The sequence below is a fragment of the Crinia signifera genome, chromosome 2, assembly GCF_055691185.1.
Source record: "Crinia signifera chromosome 2, ASM5569118v1, whole genome shotgun sequence".
Lineage (NCBI taxonomy): Eukaryota > Metazoa > Chordata > Amphibia > Anura > Myobatrachidae > Crinia > Crinia signifera.
The window spans coordinates 97,441,954-97,468,884 of record NC_139218.1 but is presented as its reverse complement, the minus strand read 5'-3'; the positions used below and the strand labels follow the sequence as shown (position 1 = coordinate 97,468,884).

Here is a 26,931-nt window from a genome sequence, read left to right as displayed (position 1 = left end):
GAATGAGGGCGGCAGTGTGTGGAGTATGAATGAGAGCGGCAGTGTGTGTAGTATGTATGAATGAGAGCGGCAGTGTGTGTAGTATGTATGAATGAGGGCGGCAGTGTGTGGAGTATGAATGAGAGCGGCAGTGTGTGTAGTATGTATAAATGATGGCGGCAGTGTGTTGTATGTATGAATGAGGGCGGCAGTGTGTAGTATGTATGTATGTATGACGGCGGCAGTGTGTGTGTGTGTGTGTAGGATGTATGAATGAGGGTGTGTAGTATGTATGAATGAGGGCGGCAGTGTGTGGAGTATGTCTGAATGAGAGCGGCAGTGGGTGGAGTATGTATGAATGAGAGCGGCAGTGTGTGGAGTATGTATAAATGATGGCGGCAGTGTGTGTAGTATGTATGAATGAGAGCGGCAGTGGGTGTAGTATGTATGAATGAGGGCGGCAGGGTGTGAAGTATGTATAAATGATGGCGGCAGTGTGTGTAGTATGTATGAATGAGGGCAGCAGTGTGTTGTATGTATGAATGAGAGCGGCAGTGTGTGTAGTATGTATGAATGAGAGCGGCAGTGGGTGTAGTATGTATGAATGAGGGCGGCAGGGTGTGGAGTATGTATAAATGATGGCGGCAGTGTGTGTAGTATGTATGAATGAGGGCAGCAGTGTGTTGTATGTATGAATGAGAGCGGCAGTGTGTGTAGTATGTATGATTGAGAGCGGCAGTGGGTGTAGTATGTATGTATGAATGAGGGCGACAGTGTGTGTAGTATGTATGTATGAATGAGGGCGACAGTGTGTGTAGTATGTATGATTGAGAGCGGCAGTGGGTGTAGCATGTATGTATGAATGAGGGCAACAGTGTGTGTAGGATGTATGAATGAGGGCGGCAGTGGGTGTAGGATGTATGAATGAGGGTGGCAGTGTGTAGTATGTATGTATGTATGTATGACAGCGTCAGTGTGTGTAGTTTGTATAAATGACGGCGGCAGTGTGTGTGTGTAGTATGAATGAGAGCGACAGTGTGTGTAGGATGTATGAATGAGGGCGGCAGTGTGTAGTATGTATGTATGTATGACGGCGTCAGTGTGTGTAGTTTGTATAAATGACGGCGGCAGTGTGTGTGTGTAGGATGTATGAATGAGCGTGACAGTGTGTGTAGAATGTATGAATGAGGGCGGCAGTGTGTGGAGTATGTATAAATGATGGCGGCAGTGTGTGTAGGTTGTATGAATGAGGGTGACAGTGTGTGTAGAATGTATAAATGATGTCGGCAGTGTGTGTTGTATGTATGAATGAGGGCGGCATTGTGTGGAGTATGTATGAATGAGGGCGGCAGGGTGTGGAGTATGTATAAATGATGGCGGCAGTGTGTGTAGTATGTATGAATGAGAGCGGCAGTGGGTGTAGTATGTATGAATTTAGAAGATGCTGGTACCTGGTAGAATATGCTGCTATCTGGGTCCTGGGGGAGAGGGAATGCAAAATGAAGGTAGATTCTACCTCCATTTTACATTTTAATTTGATTGCTCTGCATCGGATTAAACATTTGCACTAGTGGAGGGGGGCCTTTACACTTGAAAAGAGACCCCCTCCCACCTCATAACATTTTGCATCATTCAGTGAGGAGCATACAGTGAGGAGCCCTAGAAGACAGAAGGAGAAGAAAAGAGAAAAAAGACAGAAGGAGAAGAAAAGAGAAAGACAGAAGGAGAAGAAAGAAGACCAAGAACATGGTAAGTAAAAGAAAGATCATTATCTTGGCAGACAGTGGTTGTTTTAGGGGAGGGCAGTGCACCAACACCAACACCTGTCATTAAACACTAGTGAAAAACATAATAATGTGTATGGGTGGAGGCAGAAGCAGCCTGATCTGTGTCCCACACAGGGACGTAACTATCGGTGTGCCAGTTGTGCCTTGCCCACAGTGCATTTGCTCTGTGGGCACACCATCTGGCAGCACCGTTTACCCACCACTGGCTGCTAGCAGCTGAACTACTGATGATGAGCTTAGAGACAGGGGCAGGAGGAGAGCGCAGCGCAGAACGCACTCATGCTCCCCTCTCGGCTGACATTTCATTTTATGTATAATGGGCATCACGGTGTATGGCATATGTATAATGGGCATCACGGTGTGTGACCTATGTATAATGGACTCATTATACATAGGCCACACACCGTGATGCCCATTATACTTTTGCCCACACAGTGATGCTCAATATACATATGTGGCTCTCTCTGTGTCCCCGCTGTCACTCTCTGTCTGCTGTCACTCTCTCTGTCCTTGCCGGGGACATAGCCAGCAGATCAGAGCCACTAGCCATGCCCCACAGCGGCAAAAATGGGGCGTGGCCTCATTGAAATAGGCCACACCCCATATTGTTAGGCCACACCCCCAAAAAAATCTGGCGCGCATGCGGCGCGCAACAACCGCACCCCGTGGGCTGCCTCAAGATATTTCCCGGGCTGGTTTTAATTCCCAATCCGCCCCTGGTGGCTAGGTCAGTGAAAAGACAAATGAAACCCACTAAGAAGTCACTTTGCAAATAAATCCCTATGTCCGTGTAGGCCAGCCATAATTGTATTCTCTCCAGAAATACTTTGAAAATTAAATAATGATTTGCAGGATATACTTTAAGAGAAAATGGCAAATGGGTGTCTAAAAGATACTTAACTTTCTGTTTAAAGAAACACAAACTACATGGGATTGCTGCTTTATCAAGTAGTCAGAAACATAATTTCATTATTGAATTCAGTTACGCCAAATCCTAATTAGTGGTCTGCTCATATGTGCACATATAGCACATATGTGATATGCCCCCCATACACGGTCCGTTTTTTCGGTCCGTTCTGTACTTTTAAAGTACACATCGGATCGCATCCCTAGTGCATGCAGTGTGCATGCACTGCGATCCAATCTGATGTGTACCTAGTACAAAAAGTATGTGCAGCACATACTTTTTTACCGTACTATGTGATGCGCGGGAGCGTGCATCGCATAGTACAGAATGGAGCAGTACACCATGGACCGTGTATGGGCTCCAATAGGTCTACATATGTGTCATATGATTTGTTACTCCATTCTAAACATAGCAAATGGTAACATTTAATTGCCTTTATAAACTGATGCACATTTAAATAGGATCGGTCACATTTCCATGACTCCTTCACCAACCCTGGCATGAAAACTCATAATAATTGAATTCTCCAGTTTTTCATGGCCGTAAGTTAAAAAATTTTTTAATATATTTATATCGCTAATGATATCTATCAATTATGGCAGGGGAAAATGAGGGATTCAGTGTGCATGTTTTTAACAATAGAAGAGAGAAGAAATCTTATATAAACCAGTTTTATAATTTAAGCATACATTTTTATTGATTTTCACAAAAGGAATAATAGGAATACAAAGAAATAGCAATAAAAATAAAAGAGAAATTAAAGGGAACACTTCAATAGGGGAACATGAATACATAGTCATTGACTTATTGTAGTAGTACAAAGTTTACATGGGTAGGGTCAGCATATCACACTTAAACATTTAACGAAAATTCAAGTCTGCAAGGTCAACCAGACCTGAAGGGATTATTTATTTATTAACAGTTCCGGTACTCTTTACCTAGAACGGCGCCCGTCGCGGGCATCGCGGGTACATTTATGCCTGCCCGCGACGCGACCGACGCGATGCCCGCGATTTTCCCATTGAAAACCATGTTAAACTTGAAAAATCGCGTCGGTCGCGTCGCGGCCGGCCATAAACGTACCCGCGATGCCCGCGACGCGATGCTCCCGATTTCCCATAGAGAACAATGTTAAAAGCCGCGATGGACCCGATTTTAGTGTTAAATGCCTCAATCCACCCGATTTGGCCATAGGAATCAATGTTAAATGGGCTACAGAGCCCATTAACCCTGAAATGTCCCCCCAAATTTTTAACGCCACCCCACGATCCACGCCAACCCGAAGCGTGGCGAGCGCAGCGAGCCCGCGAGGGGCGGCGGTACGCGTCCTACGACCTTTTCATTCCCCTACTATCCACGTCGGCGTGGAGTTGAGAATAGAATAGTGTGGCGAGCGCAGCGAGCCACCGAGCCCGAAGCGTGGCGAGCGCAGCGAGCCCCGCGAGGGGACGCGGATACCTTCACAGGTAAGCGCGTCCCCTCGCGGGCTTCACAGGTGTCCGTGGCCACGCGGACACCTGTGAAGCCCGCGAGGGGACGCGCTTACCTGTGAAGGTATCCGCGTCCCCTCGCGGGGCTCGCTGCGCTCGCCACGCTTCGGGCTCGGTGGCTCGCTGCGCTCGCCACACTATTCTATTCTCAACTCCACGCCGACGTGGATAGTAGGGGAATGAAAAGGTCGTAGGACGCGTACCGCCGCCCCTCGCGGGCTCGCTGCGCTCGCCACGCTTCGGGTTGGCGTGGATCGTGGGGTGGCGTACAAAAATTGGGGGGACATTTAAGGGTTAATTGGGGCTATTTGGGCTCTGTAGCCCATTTAACATTGATTCCTATGGGAAAATCGCGGGCATTGAGGCATTTAACGCTAAAATCGCGGTCAATCAGGCTTTTTAACATTGTTCTCTATGGGAAAATCGCGGTAATCGCGGGTACCCGATTTTGATGTACCCGCGATTTACCCGCGATTACCGCGATTTTACCCGCGATGCCCGCGATTTCAATCGTGGGCGCCGTTCTAGGTAAAGAGTACCACAGTTCCTTATATAGCGCACACATATTCAGCAGCGCTTTACAGAGAATATTTGAACAGTCACATCAGTCCCTGCCCCAGTGGAGCTTACAATCTATATTCCCTACCACATGTACACGCACACACAGACATTCTAGGGTTCATTTTGTAGGGAGCCAAATAACCTACCAGTATATTTTTGAATTGTGGGAGGAAACCGGAGTACCCAGAGGAAACCCACGCAAACACGGGAGGAATATACAAACTCCACACAGTTAGGGCCATGGTGGGAATCAAACCCAGGACCTCAGTGCTGTGAGGCAGTAATGCTAACCATTACACCGTCCGTGCTCCCCTAAACCTGCCAGAGTAGTGGGCAACTCCAAAATATATGTAGTAAGTCTCCCACCTGACCGCAATTTCTCCAGCATCATTTTTAAACTGATGGTCAAACAACATGCAATCTGTCTGGAGTGAGATATAATCTATGTTTAAGTTTATAGAACATCTCTGTAGGACTGATACATCGAGATATTTTAAAACAATTGTGAAAGATGGTCTCCCATTCCTCCTCAGGCTGGGAACACGAGAGATCACTTTTCCATTTAAGCTGGCCAATTTGCCATTTTTTAGCTTTCGTTTTCAGAGATCTTTACCACCAAGAGATACCACCCTTATGAAGTTTTGTGTTTTATACAAAAATGATGCACATTTTGATTATACACACTATGTGGGAATAGGAGATACTGTACATCCCGTTTAATACAACATTCTAGATTCTACCACTCTCTCATATATACACCATATAGTTTAATTGGAAACAAGAAAAAAATTATTGTGGCGGGATGTAACACAGCAAGAAACTTGGACATTTATTTTAAAGTGGCAATCATTTACAAGGCAAAACCATGCCTTGTAAAAAAAGATGGCCACTTTAAAAAAACCTCCAAGTTCGTCCAGCATCCTTTACCTCCGGCTAACTTGGATGCCATTACATCCTGCCATCAGAGAGCAATTGCCAGCTACTCTGCTGTCATTGTGAAGGACTCAGTAATTTAACAAAATATCAATGACACACCCGCACAAATTAATAAAGAAAAATGTGCAAAGAAAATTTATTAAACAAATGTGTAATACAGCCAAAATAAATGTACTGGCCCTTTGAGCTTGAAACTAAATCCCTATATAATTTTGAATAAATTAGTACTTAGACCTTTTTAGTAAAATTATATAATGTAGAGCCAAGCCACAACAAAAATACATATGTACAAGGAATGCCAATGAAATGCGCTAATAAAATATACCCAATATATACAAGAAAAGGTTGGCATATATTATAGCAATGTGGTTACTGGCTGGTGAAATCTAGTTATTTAATTGAAAATTCGACTGACTTATTTTGACATTAAGCTGAAAGTAAAATCCAATTTTTGACTTCATAAAATTGGTTATTGGATAGTACAGGCATTCAGCCACTTATACTCGCACTGTTCTGATTCATGACCACGAGTTCTCAGGATGGATGGGCTTCTATAACTGAGGAGCTAATAGCAAAGTACAGCAGCCGTATGAGCCTTAAACAACAAATATCATTCACTAAACATTGTTTCCAGCTTACCCAATTAATATGCATGATTTACAATTACATATATAATGTTTCAATAATTAAACTTTCCCCTATCTGCAAATTATTATTATTATTTTTTTAATGGAATTAAATTTGGAGGCATTTCACCTATTAGTTAGCGTAACAGAATGCTCTGAATAGAAAAACCGGTACTTATGTATTATTTGGGCTCCCATGTTAAATGCACCCCATTTTTTCATACCCCTACTATCCAACTATTCATGGAGTTGATTTTATATAGTGTGGCGAGCGCAGCGAGCCACCGTGCCCGAAGCGGGGCGAGCGCAGTGAGCCCCGCGAGGGGAAGCGGTCTCATAAGAAAAACGGGAGCCCAGATATTACATAAGTACCGAAAAACCTAAGTATAACCACATTGTATATGAATTTCATCCCAACCACTTGCACATATGCTGCTAAAAAAATCATACAAAACAAACACTTAAGCTCGGTACACATTAGGCGAGTTTCCTAAACTATAGGTGTTATAACAACCTCGTTACTGATATTTTCGTGCATATCGTTTAGTGTGTATGCACTATTTCAATAATGAAAGGTGCTCCCGTGGGTCGTAAGCCACCCCCTCTGTCATCTGTATATGTACCTGACTATCTCAACAATGACAGCATGCCCCTCGATGTGGCCACTGAACTTTCAGAGTGTATGCATTATATCATTTGTCATGGAGATCCAGGCAGTTCAAAGGAAAAATGTTCATGATATCGTTCATGGATGATCTTGTTAGTGTAATGTGTACGCAGTTTAAGACGTGCACAACGCATCATAGGGACAATAAAACCTATGAGACTCCATAGGTCGCATTACACTTAGACAGTGCCCATGCAACCTATTTTGACATAGACACAAAAAACACAGAAAAACTTTTCCATGTCGTCCTTTACAATGTTAACGTTTTCACCTTGTCGACATTTTGGCTGTCGACCTATTGACCCTGTCGACCTTTGGATCCTATCGACTTTTTGACCCTGTCGACCATTAGCGGTCGAACATATGACTGTAGAGCTAGACATTGTAGATCTAATATACCATAATTACACGTATACGGTGTCCATGTACACATATTGATTCTTCATGTCAACACTTAACTTTTGTCACTGTCTGACTAATGCATGTCTAACTTTTGTCACTGTCTGACTAATGCATGTCTAACTTTTGTCACTGTCTGACTAATGCATGTCTAACTTTTGTCAATGTCTGACTAATGCATGTCTAACTTTTGGTGTCTATCTATTGACTGTCTGACATTGTCTGTCAGCCGTCTGGAACCCATTTGCGAACCTCTGTCACATCTATAACTTTTTTTTCGACTATAGTGTTACCAATACTTAGCATTCCTTGTTCCAACATTGTCCAACTTTTCTAAAATTGTGAGGGTTTGCATCTTATCTTAGTAAAACTGATTTCCCCAAGTGGTTTGGTCAAAAAAAAGCTCAGATTGCTGGGGTGTGGAGATAGGTGAAGATGAAGCTGCTGTGGGAACTGTATACATCTCTGAATCAGGCCACAAGAGTAAATATGCTATGAAGCATTATCATTATTAGCAGTAGTAATAGTATTTCACTAAAGGTGTGTACACACTAGACAATATCAAATGATATGCAAGATAACTACTATCATTGCTAATATTTTTGTGCATATCTTCTAGTGTGTACACTCTATATCATTAACGATGCACACTCTAGTGCAGGCATGTCCAACGTTGGCCCTCCAGATGTTGTGAAACTACACATCCCAGCATGCTTTGCAATAGTTTTAGCATTCTCTAATAGAAAAACTGTGGCAAAGCATGCTGGGATGTGTAGTTTCACAACATCTGGGGGGCCAACGTTGGACATGGCTGCTCTAGTGGGTCTAGCAATGTCCTCTGTCATCTGTACATGCAGGATGACGGGGGATATTGCTAGCAAAAGCCATGCTGCAGAATGGTCCCCTCTCCCCCACCCTACCCACTGTTGCACTTCACGCTCTGCATCGGCAAGCGTGTTTACACTTGTCAAGCTAGCACCCCCACCAGGTTCCATTGCGCACAACCTCGATAGGTACACATATCTTCTCATGTTTACCCAGCTTAATAAATTCTGCACTATGGTACATACAGTACAGCTTTATTTCACATTCATTGTTACTTTCCCTCTGGTGAGTTCACATTTACAGTTTGTCACAAACGCTCAAAACAAAACTACATGGGGGCCACCACATTCAGAATCAAAACCAAAGCAGGTTCGAAACTAGAATTTTTTTTTCACCCGGAGCAAGGCAGTAATTTTCCCTCACCCCCTAAATCAATTTACGCCATACAGTAGTGCAACTTTTTTCACAATACATTGCACAGTAGTACCCTTATTAACATTACAACACACAGAAGTGCCCCTTATTCACATTACATCACAGAGTAGTACAGTAGTGCCCCTTATTCACAATATGCCCTTTATCGTACACTAATTATCAGCTATAATGTTAGTAATGTCAGCAATGATGGCAAAGCCAGAGCAATGCTTGAATTGCTCTGTTGGGTATCATCTAGTGGCCATTGGCACACACAACACCCTATAGAGGTTATATACAGAATCACCTTTTCATTATTTATTATGCCACACAGTAAAATCCCGTATACAAGTGACATCACACAGTAGTAATGCACCTTACAGTAGTAGTGCCTTTATGTACACATTGCCACCCTGCTATGTTCCTTATACAATATGCCACACATTAGTTGTGCCCTTAAACATTGTGCCATGCATTATTAGTGCCCTTAAACACTATGCCATCCTTTAGAACTGCCCTTATGCCACATATTCTCTAAAGGAGACTCTGCAATGGCTCCCTCAGACCATCCACTGTAGCCCTTGGATAACAGGCATCTGGCAGCAGGGAGCGGCAGAAGGGATAGCCAATATAGGAAGCATTGGGGTACTGAAGGTTGGTGTCCAAATGGTTGGCAAGGTCTAGGTCGATGCCAAAATGTCAACATTGCCAAAAAGATTGACACATGCAAAAGGTAAACATGGCAATAGTCACCACATGAAAAGTCAACCTAGCTATTGACTGTGAGCTATCCTACACCCCCTGAAGCTGCAGAGGGACCCAGTGACCACTGCAAATACAACCGCTAGGAGGCACACAGAATGCGGCCAATGCCAGGAGCATATGAGAGCACAGGGCCTACCAAGGGGCAATCCACAGATTTAGTCAGCAGTGAGCCAGGCAGAATAGAGTAGAGCAGCCAGTTGGTGCCTGTAGGTTCTGGTCATCAGGGCAGAGCCCTGGGTCTACCGAATGTTGTGTTGTAAATTAGTAGTGATGCGCCTTCTATGTGTACCGTCAGAATTTGTCCCTTCACTTGCCCTTAGCAAGTTTACAGCAAGGAATTGTGACATGAGATACTAAATATGCCGTGATACGGTCATTAGGTCGACCCTATTTAGGTGGAAATGCATTGGGTCGACCACTGAAATAGGTCGATATGGCTAAGGTGGACAAGGTTGGAAGGTCAGCACACACACACACACACACACACACACACACATTAGGTTGACAATGGCAAGGTCAACATGTATTTTTCAGGTTCTTTTTGAGCGGACATGCGCCGACAGGTGGTATTTCATGACCTACCATCCATAGTGTTCATTCTAGCACCCGCCATCTTTGAAAACCCATGCAGTTCCTCTTCCCTGCCTGGGGTGTCGATGTCTGCTGTGGTGTTTCTAGCACAGGTCTGGTTTGCATATCAGTGCTGATATACAGACCACACTCTGCTAGAAGCACTACAGCAGACAGCGACACCACAGGCAGGGAAGAGGAACTGCATGGGTTTTCAAAGATGGCGGGTGCTAGAATGAACACTACATCCACTACGGCATGGTTGGAGAATAACATAGTGTGCCAAGCGCAGCGCAGTACCATGCCTGAAGCAGGGCGAGCGCAGCGTGGCACAGAATAGTGAACAGCTCACATTGTAAAATATTTAAATTGAAATGGATCTGTGCAGTTCAACTTATAAGCAGGATACTGATAGTGTGCTGGTCTTCTTTAAAAAAATCCAGCATCTAAAGAATCCACCAATAAGCAATCCCTGTAAAATGAGACTGCCACTGACACACTTTTTAGCCCTTTAACAAACAAGGAGCTAATTAAAATAAAATATATATAGAAAAAAAAACATGTTTCTAATAGTGTGTGCTACTAATATGTAGCTGTGTTATGACTGTCAAAAAGGAATCTGTGCTGAGTAACAATTATAGACATTACATACATAAATAACACACAACACATGGCGTTAGGCCGGAACAGCAAAATATATCTACCATCTGGATACTCAAACGTAATGGCTAGGGTAATCCACAAATAGACAACATGCTGGGAACATACTAGTAGATGAGACAACATGCTGGGAACATACTAGTAGATGAGACTTCTGCTAAATTCTAATAATTATATCTGTACTGCTCCATTAAATGTTTATTTCAGTTTAGAAACCGCAGAAACTCTCTCCAGTACAAATGATATAAAAAATATATATATATTTTTTATATTATGCAATTGTATGGTTTCCACAGCACCTTTCCAATGAGTCCAAAATATGCTGTTGCAATAAATTTATTCCGCTATGTGGCAACATGGTTGGTCCACACTAACCATTACTCTAACACTGATTTGGAAGAAGCAGCTTTATTGCATACTCCAAGATCTTAACTGCTGCCACAATTTATCTCCTACTGTACAACAGTACGTCCTTTTTTGGAACACTGATAAAGCTTGGCTGAATATCAATATGCATTCACAGCAATTCCCCTATTACTCTAATTATAAACATATCTGAGTTAATCTGACTCCACCCCCCCTCAATAACGGAGCTTATAAGTCTGGCGTGAAAAGAGAATGATGTCTATCGAAGCGGTCTTTGATCCAGGTGTCCACCTCCATTCCATTACAGATCTACAGAATAAATATTGCCTTCCTAATTCTCATTTCTTTATGTTTTTTTGCAATGCCCATTCTATAGACAATCCCTTCTCAATCCTGCATTTGAATATTTTTATTAATATTGAATTACCCCCACCCCAAACCTGGACTTCCATATCAGGGGCATGGCATTCAGAACTTCCAGACCTATCCAAATTTAACTTGTCTAGACAGAATCTTCCCTTGCTTAAATATGCATGCCTACATTATAGTAAACCACACCTATACATATCCTGCACAAAGGAAACACTTAAGTACGATCTGATAAAGAGAACTTCATAAAGCGAGGTCAATCAAAAGAATCGCTCTCTTATAACCTATGTTTTTTTGCGGTAATAGCAAAAGATTTTGGAATAACATTTTATAGTACTTAAATTGTACACTACATCTGCAATTAACTAAAATGCTGCAGCTTTTCTTCATAACAATTTCTCCATATGGGAACTGAATATATCCTTAGGTCCTTGGGAGATCCCTCTTCACAGTTATGGTTACAGTGGCTACAGACTGGGATGCAACGTTCCTCTCTTACTGAATGGAATATTGCTGTATTAGATATACTTTCTCATAAAAGGTATATGGCCACCTTTACTATAGAAAAGGGAGTTTTGGCTTCTTCTAAAAAGTGGGCGTCATATGGTAAGTGCTTGCCTGCCCAGACACAAGCATCTATATGGAAGGTCAGTGAACACTGTACCATATACAATTTACCATTTGTAGTAAATACTAACAATTTGACACTAAAGCCACAGCCAATAGGCATCCAGTGTTCTCCCCAAAAAAAATTCCAGCTGGGTGGCATTAAGAAGTGGGGTTCTTTATAATAATAAAGTGTTTAAATCTGGAGTTTTAGTGTTTAGTCCTTTTAGGTGCCCAAATACCCCACAAGTAGTCTGTCACAGACACAATTAATTTTTTTTAAATGCTGTCACTGGTATCCCTCTCCTAGCACCGATCTACCCATGTCACAGGTATCCTTCTCCTAGCATTGATCTAAATATATATCACCGGTATCCCTCTCCCAGCACCCATCTACCCATGTCACCAGTATCCCTCTTACAGCACCCATCTCCCCTTGTCAGAGCAACATCTGTACACCACCACATAACTGACTCTAAGGTGGTATCAATCTCGGGTCCCGACTGACTGTACGCGCCAACAGTTGGGGCCCTGGCCCTTTTTCATCTGCACGCCAGTTTATCGGCAGGTGGGATTCAATGTCCCGCCTGCCGACTGTCGAAAAGGGGACTTATCTGCGAAAATGGAAGTTTTTAACAGAACGGACCCGACTGCTTTTAAAGTCGGGTCCATTCTGTTAAGCTGCCTCTTCAATTCAGGAACAACAGCACTGAATAGGTGCCTGTTGGAAATGGTGGCGGGGATTGAATACTCCCCCAACAATTACAGGTAGGCACAACTTACTTAATGAAATATATTTTTGGTGGGAAATTTATAAATATTAAAAAAAAAAAAAAAAAAATTTATCCTAGGGTTGCCCTGGAAGAACTGCGCCATGGGGCACCATGATTCTAGAAAGTTTGGGTGTGATCTTAAATAGCCACAAGCAAGGTGTAACAGAATAGCAGAGAGTAACAATTAGACATGATTTCCTACCTCACAAAACTGGACTATTGTATGGGCTGTTAAAATAACTTGAGAAATATATATCAAATATAAGTAATGCTGTGTAATGCTTCGATCATTTTCAATTTGAATTGGACTATATGGTCCAAACCGTATATATGACCCTGAGTCGAACAGTGTTCAGCTGCATAAGATGCAGATTCGATCCCGGTGCCTGGCCCCATGGCATTGGGATCGAAAGCAGAAATAGACTTGCCTGGGAAGTCTATTTCTGCTTCGATCTAGCAGATACAACACAGTCCCATGCTGCTCAATGCAACATCCCTCCTCCCTCCTTCACGCTGTCCGTCCATCCCTCCTCATCAATGTCGGCACCTGCGCCCATCGATATCGAATCGGTATCGGGGGATCGAAGCATGTGTACACCCCTTAACACTACCTTATTAAATGGTTTTTACATTGCAATTATTTCAACTCTTGCAAAATGGGTCTAAAGATAAACATTTTGATAATCACAACATAATACCACATACATATCATAAATATATACAGAACCCATAATAAACAAATACAAAATCAGTTCGCACACTGAAACTTCCCACGCACAAAAGGTGGCTAACAAGTCAGAGCATTTTCTGCATCATCAGACCTGGTAATGTTCTGACAGATTTGAAGCAGATTACGGTCGGGCATCAGAAATACGGACGTTGGGACAGTGGCTGAAAATTTGCTGCCATTTTACAACTTGTGCAGCACAAGAAAAAGGGCCTCATTCAGAGGTGCCGAGTCCCACTGTGGGGGGCGCAGTGAGAATGTGATGCAGGGATTAACAGGTAACAACAGGATGGGGGCGGGGACTAGTCATAGGCAGGCGGGTTCAGAGCAGCTATAGGGTTGCTCAGATGTCGAGCCATGGGGGGCTTACGTCATGAGACGTCAGCCGCCCATCCCGAGCAGGCATCGACATGTCTGCATTTGCAGGGGAACCCTATAAAGCGCTGGGTGTTCCCACAGCTGCCGGCCCTGCTCTCCCTCAGACCTCCCTTCCCAGAGAGAATGGTTCGGCGAATGTGAAACTCCCCAAAGCCGTTTGCTTCCAGGGTTTGCGCATGAGAACGTGCTTGAATCGGCCCCAATGTGTGACTGTGGGTGCATCTTTGTACACAAGCAGCGAATTAGAGAAGTTGCCCAGTGGCCACCTCTGTACAAATTATCGCTGCTGTGGCATTAGCATATTTGCATAGTACGGGTGCATGCCAATACTGTACAACTGCATCCACCTTATTAGGCCAAACGTCCAGACTGGGGTTTATTACATGATTAAATTCGACCTAACAATCGTAAAAAAAAATATATCAGCACCTAATTGAATAATTAATGTCGGCCTTGTTCATTAAAAAATAAAAAAACTGTATTATAATTTTAATCCAAACCGATGATAATAATAATTGATGCAAGTGTTGAGGTGCTTTAAAAGCACTACTATATACAATTCAAAATAAAACCTGTATGTAGTTACTTCTAAAACAACATTGTAAAATGCAAACATAGTTCAGTAGCGCAAATACAAACGTTTCAAGATTTCGCCAGAAAAATAACAGAAAAATGAATACAATGTTCCAAGCTAAGCTCTTTAAATACACCTATCATGGGAAACAGATTTTTGTTTACATAAATATCCAGCTACAAGAAAGTGGTATGCCAGCTATGCCGTGTGCTGGTAAACAGGAATTGGTGAGGCTGTTATTACAGTCTACTATGGGCTCCACTTTGGATTTCTGAGGCCTGCTTAACATTCCAGGCATACTTCTACCACAGACATTATAGACACTGAAGTTCACCCTGTCCTTGCCTAGCTTTCACTTGCTATAAAAGAGAAGTCATTACACACTTTGTAATTGTACACTTAACCCCCATATTACAAACAGGTTTATTCTAAGATGTTAGGAGCAAGTTGCAGTTATATTTAAGTAGCAAAATGTCACGAATAAAGCACTCAATGAAGATTAACTGGCACCAAGTTTATGTGCTATCATCATTTGCCTAGAAATAATATATCCTGAAGATTATAGTAAATTATTTATATGTCTATAATTTATATGTGTAATAATAATATAATTGATAATGGATATCATTTATATGTCTACATTAGACTCCTAAAGGGACACATAATACACTGTATGGTCATAAAGAGTTATTCGTCCAAAATTCATATACAGTACTTCAAATGAAAATAATAAATCCAAAAATATAATAAACACAGTGAATGCCTAAAAAAAAAAAAAAAAGTTGTAGATACAAAATGTAACTAAAGGCCCATACACCCTGGGCTACTGAGCTGAAAGTCACTTAAAACAGCAGGTTTGAGCGGCTTTCATCTCAAAGCCTCCCAGTCAGTGTTCCCTCTAAGCTGTGCGCACGTGCGCGCGCACACAACTCAAGGAGCGTGCGCACAGACATTACAACAGAGCGCACAAAGCAGCAGTGGTCCCTTTTTTGCAGCTGTGGACTCAATTAATGTGTGTTTCACCCATTATCTACATTGTGTGCTGTGTTTTGAATGTTTAAATGTTTAATATCATTTTGAAGTAAAGTTAACACAAATGTTGAACGTCATTTTCCAGTTATATATGTGACACACAAACATTTAAATTTCCTTCCAAAGTTGCATAGCCAAAATCTTTTGCCGCACACAGCCTTCGTAAAATTAGAGGGAACATTGCTCCCAGTGTGTATGCCCCGGCGGTGAGCGGTGAGCGCTGCTGCGTGCTCCCGCATCATTTCCGGGAAAGCCTGTTCTTCTGCTGGTAATACCAGCAGATGAGCGGCTTTGAGGATGGCTTTGCCTAGCTCTGCGCTATACAAAGCCGTCCTCCCCCGAAGACGACGCCAGGCAGGGGGAAAGCCGCTCAGTGTGTATGCACTGAACGGCTTTCCCCCCAGCGATCATCGTTGTTCATACATGCTGGGCATAGTCGCCTAGTATGTATGTACCTTAACACTAACGACACAAGCATTAGGTCAACTGTCAAATGGTCGACATGAGTTTTTCCCTGTTTTTTTGTTTCAAATGTCAACATTGGCTCCGTCAAAGTGTACCGCGTCTCCTTACATGGTGTGCTGCGCTCGGCACAATATTCTGCCAGACAGTGCTTCCTGCTCCCTGTCACCGCTGTCCCTGTCAGTATTCAACTGACCCCCCCCCCCCCCCGCATACACTGATATCCCCCTGCTCTGTTTTTGGACCGAGGGAGAATGGGCGTATTTTGCCGCAAAAGCAGCAAGACTTGTGGCTAAATGCAGCGAGCTTCCTGCAGTAGCTGCAAGCCTCGCTGTTTGGGGAAATCCTCGCTGCCCTGTGACAGCGAGTATTCCCCCGGAACGTTGAATACAGAATCACTGGTTTTCTGCGATCCCCACCATTTAACCCCCTTGCACCCACATGGAATACTGCCCAATATCGTTAATGATGCATGGGAATGGCCCCCTTTCTCTGCTGAACATGAATGTCCATTTGGATATATAGGGTATGCTGAACGATATCTTTTACAATATCTTTTAGTGTGTATGGGGCTTAAGGCATACTATCCAAGTTTGAAGAAAACAACTAAAATCAACACACAATGTAATGTGGTAAGAACAATAATGCCTGCCATCGTGGAAGAGTAATGAAAAGAGGAATTTGGTACCTACCGGTAATTCCGTTTCTCTGAATCCGCAGGGGACACTGGCGTTCACGCTGGGTAATAGAGGTGGATGGCTGGGAACTGGCACACTGTAACTTTAAACAGCTGGCTCCTCCCCTCTAGTACCCACAATCCCCAGTTAGGAAAATTGGAACGAGAGGAAGGACACCAGACTACTACTGACAAATAACCACATATTTACAACATATATGCATATATACAGACAACAACAACTGTACACACATGACAACAATGACCGGCAGGCGACCAGAGTAGGGAGGGAGGCCAGTGTCCCCTGCGGATTCAGAGAAACGGAATTACCGGTAGGTACCAAATTCCTCTTTTCTCTATCATCCGGCAGGGGACACTGGCGTTCACGCTGGGGAGGTTCCAAAGATTCCCCCTTGGGCGGGAGAACTCGGAGGAGCCTGCAAGACCAATCGACCAAAATCCGCCGCTGAAGAGGCGAACGTGTCGAATCTATAGAACCTAATGAAGGTGTGAGAAGACGACCAAGTAGCCGCTCTACATAGCTGAACTGAAGACGCGCCTCGTCGCGCCGCCCACGACGTGCCCACCGACCGGGTGGAGTGAGCTGTGATAGAGGAAGGCGGAGCCCTACCTTCAGCCAAATAGGCCTGCCTTATAGTGAGCTTGATCCAGCGAGCTATGGTCTGCTTAGAGGCCGGCCAACCCCGTTTAAGGGCGTCATACAGGACAAATAGGCCGTCTGATTTCCTCAAGGACGCAGTTCTGGACACATAAACTCGCAAAGCTCGAACCACATCCAGGGAGACCGATTGCGGGTCGGAGTCCGTAAAGGCAGGGATGACAATCGGTTGATTCACGTGAAAAGAAGTAACCACTTTAGGCAGGAAGGAGGCCCTCGTACGAAGCTCCGCCCTGTCCGAATGAAAAACAAGAAAAGGTGCCCGGCAAGACAGAGCACCCAATTCTGAGACTCTCCTAGCCGAAGCCAGAGCCAACAGCGTAACTGTCTTCCATGTCAGGAATTTTAAATCTACCTGCTCCAAGGGCTCAAAAGTATCGGACTGCAGGAAGCGCAAAACCAAAGGCAGATCCCACGGCGGCGTAGGAGGAACGAAGGGGGGCTGGACTCTGGCCACCCCTTGCAAAAACGTCTTGATTTCTGGCACTGAAGCCAGCTTCTTCTGAAACAGGATGGACAGTGACGAAACCTGCACCTTCAGGGAAGCTAGACGAAGCCCTGAATCCAACCCCGACTGTAGAAATCGAAGTAGCCTAGGTAGATGGAAACTCCTGAACGGGTAACCCCGAGCGGAACACCAAGTGGAATACGCTCGCCATATCCGGTGATAATGTTTTGCGGAAACCGGCTTACGGGCCGCCAACATCGTGGGGATTACTGAAGCCGGTATCCCCTTCTTCCTTAAGATGTCTTCTTCAATAGCCACGCCGTTAAACGGAGTGGCTTCAGTGCCGGGTGCAGAAATGGTCCCTGCTGGAGGAGATCCGGCCTGTCCGGGAGTGTCCAAGGCTGGTCTATGAGCAGGGACTGAATCTCGGCGAACCAAGTGCGTCTGGGCCAGAATGGAGCAATCAACACGGCTCGGACCCCTTCCCTTCTTATCTTTTTGAGAATCCTTCCAAGAAGAGGAATCGGAGGAAATAGGTAGACGAAGTGGAAGGGCCACCGAACCTCCAGAGCGTCCACTGCCCAAGCTCCGGCGTCCCTTGTTCGTGAGACGTAACGGGGAAGCTGATGGTTCTGCCTGGAGGCCATGAGGTCTATCTGAGGCAGACCCCATCTCCTGACTAGCTCCTGAAACACGTCGGGATGCAGGGACCATTCCCCCGGATGGAACATCTGCCTGCTCAGAAAGTCGGCCTCCCAATTGTCGACTCCTGGCAGGTATACTGCCGACAGAATCACTTCGTGTCTCTCCGCCCAGTGTAGAATCCTTGCGGCCTCCTTCATGGCGCCCCTGCTCTTGGTGCCTCCTTGCCTGTTGAGGTACGCGACAGCCGTCGCGTTGTCCGACTGGACCTTGACGGACTTCCCCCGAACCATGCCTGGAACAGCTAGTAGAGCATTGTGAATTGCCCTGAGCTCGAGGACGTTTATGGGCAGACTTGTTTCCCACTGACTCCAGAGACCCTGTAGGCGACGATCTAGAATGACCGCGCCCCAACCTGTGAGACTGGCGTCTGTTGTCAGAACTATCCAATCCCATATGGCGAACCGCCGGCCCTGAGTCAAATTCTGTCTGTGTAGCCACCACAGCAGTGACGACCTTGCTTGACTGGATAGCTGTACCCTCCGGTGGATGAACAGGTGAGAGCCTGACCATTGACGAAGCAAGTCCAACTGAAGGGTTCGAGAGTGGAGCCTCCCGAACTGAAGCGCCGGAAAAGCTGCCACCATCTTTCCTATCAGTCGAATGCAAAGCAGGATCTGAACTCTCTTGTGGAGTAGAATCTGACGCACCAACAACCGGATGGAGGCGATCTTGTCCTCTGGTAGGAATATTCTCTGTGCGCTGGTATCCAGCAACAGGCCCAGGAATTGTAGGCGTTGGGACGGTACCAATGAGGACTTTGGATAATTCATTATCCACCCGTGCTGCGTCAGGAACAGAATCGTTCTGTGGGCATGCTCCTGCAGAATCGAAGGGGATGATGCCTTTATCAGCAGGTCGTCCAAGTACGGCACGATATTGATGCCCTGAAGCCTCAGACAAGCTAGCAGGACTGACAACAGTTTCGTAAAGACGCGAGGGGCAGAGGACAGCCCGAACGGAAGGGCGCGAAACTGGAAATGCTCCTGTCCAACAGCGAACCTGAGAAAAGATTGATGGTGAACCCATATTGGAACGTGGAGGTATGCATCCTTTATATCTAAAGAAAGCAAGAACTCCTGGGGCTCCAGAGAGGCTATGACAGAATGTGGACAACTGAGACATAGCACCCACCAATGAGGAAGCCCATGCAGGGGCCGCACTAGAAGCCTCAGGCTGACCCTGGGCTATACCACGGCATGCCTCACATTTAGTAGCCTTGCCCTCCGCAGATGTCTGCGAAAATTTTGCACCACAGGAGATGCAGCAAAAAGCCTTTTGAGAGGCTTTCGTGGAAGCCTTGCCAGTCATTTTGTATCAAATGAACCCACACACACACAAATACACAGAGGAGGTGTAGGGGCAAAGGGACTGTGGGCACCAGAGGGAAGCACAGCCTCCTTGTAAGCAAACAACCCTCCCCCTTACTCAAAGCAAATACAGCTATATCAAGGGGAACCAAGGGTTAACAGTCCCACTGCTGTGTGCACCTAAAGGAAAAGGTGACAAGCAGAACAGCGCTTTAGAATAGAGCTACAAACAGCAATATTCAGCACAGCCTTAAGGCATTATAGCCTCTTACACTGCCCAAAAGCCCCCCTCACCCGCGGCATTGATTTTTAAACATGGCGCCCGCCGCGTGCGGTACCGCGTCTGAGCCGCTTCTGCCAGCGCTATACACAGCGTGTCCCCCGCAGCAGCCTCCCGCCCAGAGAGGGTTAAAACCCCCAGCGCTTGGCGGTAGCAGCGGTACAGGGATACACGCGCGCACGCCGACGGAGCCCCACAGAACGCCCCGCTGAAGGGGTACTTACTTTTAGAAGTCTTCACTGCCGGCACGCAGGACAGACAGGCAGTTTGTGTCTGACGGTCCCTTTGGAGGGAGACCGCAGGAACACAGGACTCTGGCAGGCGTCTTTGAAGAGACCCTGACAGAGAGTGCTGGGCTAGCCAGCGGCGCCAAAGCTCCCTTGCAGGGAGAGAAATATCTCAAAGCTGCAGCCGCAGACCTTTGAGCCAAAAAGCTAGAAAATAAACTCTTAAGGAGAAGGTTAGAACGGAGACAAACTCCTGCGTGGCCAGCTCCCAGAGCACAATTTTTCTAACTGGGGATTGTGGGTACTAGAGGGGAGGAGCCAGCTGTTTAAAGTTACAGTGTGCCAGTTCCCAGCCATCCACCTCTATTACCCAGCGTGAACGCCAGTGTCCCCTGCCGGATGATAGAGAAATGGTATTTCCCATTATTAACGTTTACCTGCTTACAGCGTCACTGTTGCTTAACATTTATAGCATACAAACGGAGCATGCAACATTCTGAAATAACACAGCTGGACTGTAAGGGAAATATTTCATTAGTTGTGCAGTATTTTTGCAGGTAAATTGCCACGGATATGTAATTACATACAGCCCTGAGGCAGCAGTTATCACTCACTTCTGATCACACTTCTGGAGGATACAAGCAGAAACGAGCATTAACCTCCAGCTAGCACAGACACATGGGGGTTTATTCTGGTCCATTCGCACAGACCAGAACATTTGCATGTGGACCTATGGCGGGCGCATGCGCAGGGTCATTTCTGCGCATGTGCATATGCTGGGTGCATACGGCTTATACACTCTTGCACACACCCATGGCTGCGACCACGGGTGTGGGTGGCGGTAGATATTCATGCCCATGGGCATTTCCATGTAAATTCTGAGCTGTAACATCAGTGCCGGGGGCAGGCAGCTGACATCCACAAATATGCGTGCAAGTTCCACATCACTTGAGACCATCAAATAATGTGGGTCTTCCCACTCAGCCTGCGAATGGATGCTTATGTTAAACATCCATTAACAGGCTCTGCGTGCGAACACACACTGCGAGGGGTGGCGGGCAGTCCAGCATTCATCGGGCGGGGTTTGATGGACTCGCAAGTCTGGCTATCGATTTCGATTATATAGTCAAAATAGATAGTAAGTTAGTTAAAATTGCACCATGTTTGGCCACATCCATTCCGATTCGATCCCAATCTGTGACCCGGGAATCGATAGTAGAAGTAGACCGTGCAGCCCAGTTTATTTTGACTATCTCGGAACAAGGGCTGTGATGCTCAATGCAGCATGGCCCCTGCCTGCTGACAGCCGATGCCGGTACCTTGCCAGATCGCACTGTGTGTGCACTCCCTTTTTGGTGATTATTTAAGCAACTTTTTGTTGTTATATTTTCTTGCAACAAGCAGTTATTTCTGATGAAATAAAGAACTAAACAAACAGCTATAAACATGGGCACAATGTAATGTGTGCATGGCATAAAGCAGGCATATATGTTATTAATGTCAACCTGCACAGATTTAGCAAAAGTTGCAGCTTTTTATATATTAATGCAATTGCATCATTTTTACCCAACATAGACTGGGGGGGAGACATTCATGTGCAGTAGCATATGTGACAATGGACTCCGTTTACAAGAAAGGGGCATGTCAATCTGGTGCTGCGTACTGGTACACAGGTCAGATCACTACTGCATACACCAAAGGCTTCCTGCTGCATTACATACAGCGCTAGTTATAGCAATTCCAACCGCACTTCAATGACCCTCACTGTGCCTGAGTTTGGGGCGTAATTGCGGGCAATTCAGCTTCTAGCCATAGAATAAAAATGTGTACAGGGAACCATTCATGGGCCCTAAGTGATAGTATGGATGTTGTAATGGCTTCACATATACATTCATGCATGATTCATATCAGGCGATGGCACCAATGGCTAAAGCCACCAGAATCCTTCGCCCCCTGTGTAGTGAGTGATAACTGGCCAGGACAGCTCATTATCCCTCCGGCTGTCCCAGCAGTGTTTTTCAATGAAATAAACCAAATTTAAAAATGCGCTAACAAGTTTATTAAATATCCCCCACAATCTGGTCGCCAGGAAGCAAAATCTTGTAGACACGTCGACTGGTCCACCGGAATTTGTTGGGCCTTGACTTAGCTATACAGTAGTTTGCCGGTAAACAAGAACATGTCAGATACAGTTAGAGTGCAGATTTGCCATACTATAAATAGAACTAGAAAAATGATTACTTTATTAAGAATAATAGGATTACATTACATTTAATAATAAAAATGAAGATGTACTATACGGTTATTTTTGTCCTGCAGATTATTAATTTGGGATGGAACAAACAACCCACGGATCAAGGAATATGATAAAGACAGAAATAAGGGTTTGTGGTAAAAAAAGAAAAAGATTCATTTTCTTTTTGGTTTTTTTTGTGTTGGTTTTGGTGTGGAAATACATGTTCAAGTTGTGTAGCTTACAATGTAAAATATAAAAAGATTTAATTGGAACTTGACTGTAAAGTAGCGTGAGTTTTTACGGTCTGACCAATAACTGATGTTTTAAAGAGCAGAGAAGGAAAGGGTGGAGGAGGCGTAAAGAGAGGAAGAAAAAAAAAAAATAACAAGATTAAATTCCTCCATCCACCCCTACAAATCCTGTAGCCTAATCATTACGCACAATATTGTGCAGCAGTGAACATCCGTTACATCTGCGTTATGGGAAGGATGCTGCTTTTGGAGGAAAATTTGAATACATACAGTATATAGACAAGACATTAAAGTATAACATATTAACAAACAGGCACAACAGAGTTCTTTGAGCATAGCTATTAGTTAAGCACATGTACTGCACTATAACATGCTTATATGGAATACACATAATGAGAAAACAAGCTACAAAGAGTGGTGCTAAACTATAAAAAAAGCAAGTCGGACTCTGTGGGACACTGCAGAACTGCTTCATCTCATAAGGGCCTGGCTAGTAACACCTATGCACAGGTAGCATTATCAACTAGTTCCAATGGAGTTCAGTCTGCTCATCCTAGGAGCACAAGATCTGGTAGCAGGCAGACTATGCACCCCAACTTTGGAACCCCGAGTACAAAGAAACCTAGACACGTGCATATTTAATTAGCCACAGAGTTTACCCTGTGAGCTAATTATCCTGCTGGCCTGATCCAATTAGTGGGATTCGCCCACGAACATAGCCGATTTATGTTTTTGCTGGTGGGTGCTCAAGCCAAAATATATAGGGGAGTGGCTTCATGGGAAAGGGGCGTGGCCACAACATATTACTGATTTATATTACGCAGCAAGCACAGTTGTATCCAATATTCAAATTATAGCAACAGTGCCCAATACATAAATGCCCACATAGTGCAGGTACAAAAATCCCACCCACAGTGCCAAATACATAAATGCCCACACAGTACCTGTGCCAGCGACGAGGGATGTGGAGTGCAGTGGGACATGGGCGGGTGGGCCGCTGCTGAGCGGGTGGGTGCTCATCAATTTCCGTGGGTGCTCGGGCCCTCAAGCACTCACAGAATCGGCACCTATGCCCACGAATTAATGCATGAGGGTGTGCCGAAGCTGCAAGGAAAGTATGCCCCCCCCCCAAAAAAAAAAGAAAAGAAAAGAAAGATAAATGAAGAAGTTCACGTTTTGGGAAAACCCATTGATTCTACAGTTTATGCAGATAGTTGATCAGTTAAGTATTTCCCTGTGTAGTGCAGTATTTAGCCCACAATTACTTTGTTCGGTAATCAGAATGACCTCCTTAGAGAGAGAGAAACACCTTGTGACGGATTCTAAAATCGAATCCAAAAATGTTTTATTATTGTTTATTTGTTGATTATTATTTATACTACAATGTATGTGTTAAGGTGCCCACACACGGTCCGTTTATCGGAGCCATTTTGTACTTAAATAGCATGCATCGCATGCCTTGTGCATGCAATGTGATGCGATGCGATGAAAAGCAAGTACAAAAAGTATGTACAGCACATACTGAGATCTTGTGGGATCACGCATCTCAAAGTACAAACCGTACCCACCGCATCGGACCGTGTATGGGCACCTTTATTCTTTGAATAAGTTGCTACTTTTGGTAAACTTGTTTGCATAAGAAAGACACAAAATTAATACTTATAAAAGGCGGCTCTTACTAATTATAAAGTAACAGATGTCATTTTACCCCAAATATTTGTGTGGATCATTAGGTCAACCACAGGAAGGTCGATGTGCATTAGGTCAGCAGGCCTTAGGCCGACACAGTCAAAAGGTCGACATGGGTTTAGGTTAACAGGGTCATTAGGTCGAAAAAAAGCATTAGCCGAATGTCGACGACATGGACACCGTATCGGTGCACCGTGCCCCCTCGCATGGCTCACTACACTCGGCATACTATTGTATTCTCCCTCCACACCCTAGTGGATGGTAGGGCATGAAATACTGCCTGTCGGCACATGTCGGCTCAAAAAAAGAAAAATGAAAAACTCATGTTGACCTTTTGACTGTTGACATCCCCATGTCGACTTAATGATTGTGTCAACATAAAGCCATGTCGACCTTTTGAGCATGTCGACCTATATTATATGTACAGATGTTTCCTCATGAATCATTGCTACAGTCGGGCCCCTCTTGGTACTCCAGGTTGCATAGGAATCTACTAGCATCCATTTTTGTAAATAAACCAGAGTCTCTCAATCTGCATACAAAGTGCTACGATGCAGCGTCTACAGCTTTCATTCATGTAACGTTCCATTTTGCTTCATATACAGACTCGTTACATAAATATATACAACTGTCACAAATCAAATTACATAGAATTTGGTCGCAGGTACGAACCACTTGGCTCATTTTGGGCCAGATGTACTAAGCTTGAAAAGTGATAAAATGGAGAGTGATAAATAGCCAGCCAATCAGCTCCTACCTGTCATCTTGCAGGCTGTGTTTGAAGAGTGTCAGTAAGTAGCTGATTGGGTGATGGTTTATCACTCTACATTTTATCACTTTTCAAGCTTAGTACAATAATAAACATTTTTCTTAACCTATCAGTATATTTTTGAATTGTGAAAGTAAACCAGAGTAACATATGGAAACCCACGCAAACAAGGGCAGAATTTGTATTAGGGCCATGGTGGGAATCAAACTCATGTCTTCCATGCTATGAGGCAGTAATGCTAACCATTACACCATGGATAGGGAACCTCAGGCCCGGGGGCTGTATGCGGCCCCCGTAGCCGGTCTGAGTGGCCTGCCCAACCGCCCGGCGGCTTTGCCGGGAGTCAAGTACAGGGGAATTCTAGCGAAAGGTCGGTAGTTCTCGCGAGATTCCTCTTAATCAACAGCAGCAGGAGACTGTCAGTCCTATTCAGTGGCAGCCGCCAGAGCGCGGGACGGCTGCAGTAGGACAGTTAGTAAGAGATATTTTTACATATTGCCTCCGAAGGATATTTTCCCCTTACAAATTGCCCTTGGCACAAAAAAGGTTCCCCACCCCTGCATTACACCATCAGTAATTCTCCTAGTGCAGTCATGTCCAAACTATGGCCCTCCAGCTGTTGTGAAACTACAAATCCCATCATGCCTTGCCACAGTTTTGCTATTAGGGAATTCTAAAACTATGGCAAGGCATGCTGGTATTTGTAGCTTCTGGACATGCCTATCCTAGTGTATCCCAGTAACGTAACATTGAGAATAAGACCCATTTTATCAAAAAGAGAAGAAAAGACAATAGCAGAGTTACACAGGCATCCCTCCGCTGTATGGAGAATTGAGGTTAGATATATGTGGATGTGGACGCATCTGTACATCATTATATCATTTGCTGAGATGTAAAGTGAATAAAAATATTTCCCAAAGGCACCATCAACTAAATACTATGACGGTATATTTAAAATCAGTGGAACACGTGTACACCTTTGTGCACTAGATGTTATGCAGAAGTAGTCTAGCAGTGACAATTAAACCCCTAGGTGGTACTGGCAACTCATGTCTACTTATGATAAAGAGAAACATTTACAAGAAATACACAGAGAGAAAAAAGTGCCACATTTGCAAGGTGTAGTAATGCTCTTGGTGGTGTATAAAGTAGGTGTGGCTTCAATGGCTCTTTCTGAACTTTATCTACTGTAGGACACAACTGCAATGTTTTCGGGGGGGTTTTGGCTATTTTTACCCCAAATTAGGGAAAAATTATCTCCTGCTCTTGCTGCTAGGTAGTGCAGCAGCTGTGCCTCATTCGGATGGTTTTATAATTGTGGCTCTATGGCCTTTATTCAGATCTGATTGCAGTACAAATTTGTTTGGAAAATGGGCAAAACCATGTGCACTGCAGGTGGGGAAGATGTAACATGTGCAGAGAGAGTTAAGGCCCCCTTACATTATGCGATTTGGGCACGATTTTGCCCGATTCGGATGAATCGGGCCGTGAAATCGTCTCAAATCGCATATGGAGACATCCCCTCCGACCCGATGCGCGGCCCCGTGCGCATCGGATCGGAGACGGGAGGTTGGACGGGCTGCACATAAGATTTGCTAAATCTTATGTGCTGCCTGGAGCCGTGCTCCCCCGCAACAGGGGACCTACCAGAGCAGAGGGATCAGGCGCAGGGAGCCGGGCAGCATCAGCGGGAGCAGGGGGGGCAGCGCAGAGTGCCAGGGAGCCGGGCAGGAGAAGACGCTGCAGCAGCAGCACTTCCAAAAAAAAAGCCCATACAAACGCATAAGAAGC

At 44.7% G+C, this 26,931-nt stretch overlaps 2 protein-coding genes across 4 annotated transcripts in view; both read right to left on the bottom strand.

Moving 5' to 3' along the window:
- The window catches only part of WWC3 (WWC family member 3), a 170,751-nt gene that overhangs the window by 133,280 nt on the left and 10,540 nt on the right, over window positions 1-26,931 (bottom strand). Inside the window, exon 1 of one of the 3 annotated variants that reach the window (XM_083172588.1) lies at window positions 16,566-16,866. The exons of the other annotated variants lie outside the window; for them this stretch is intronic. The gene's annotated coding sequence lies outside the window, so the exon portion shown is untranslated. Of the gene's footprint in view, window positions 1-16,565; window positions 16,867-26,931 lie in introns of those variants that run through there. 3 annotated transcript variants of the gene reach the window in all.
- Window positions 16,925-20,446, bottom strand: LOC146059923 (uncharacterized). The gene is made up of 2 exons (XM_083172590.1): window positions 20,193-20,446; window positions 16,925-19,868 (listed from the first exon to the last, which is right to left on the bottom strand). Exon 2 carries the CDS (start codon window positions 19,687-19,689, stop codon window positions 16,933-16,935), a length of 2,757 nt encoding a protein of 918 aa, XP_083028716.1. The 5' UTR covers window positions 19,690-19,868; window positions 20,193-20,446; the 3' UTR covers window positions 16,925-16,932.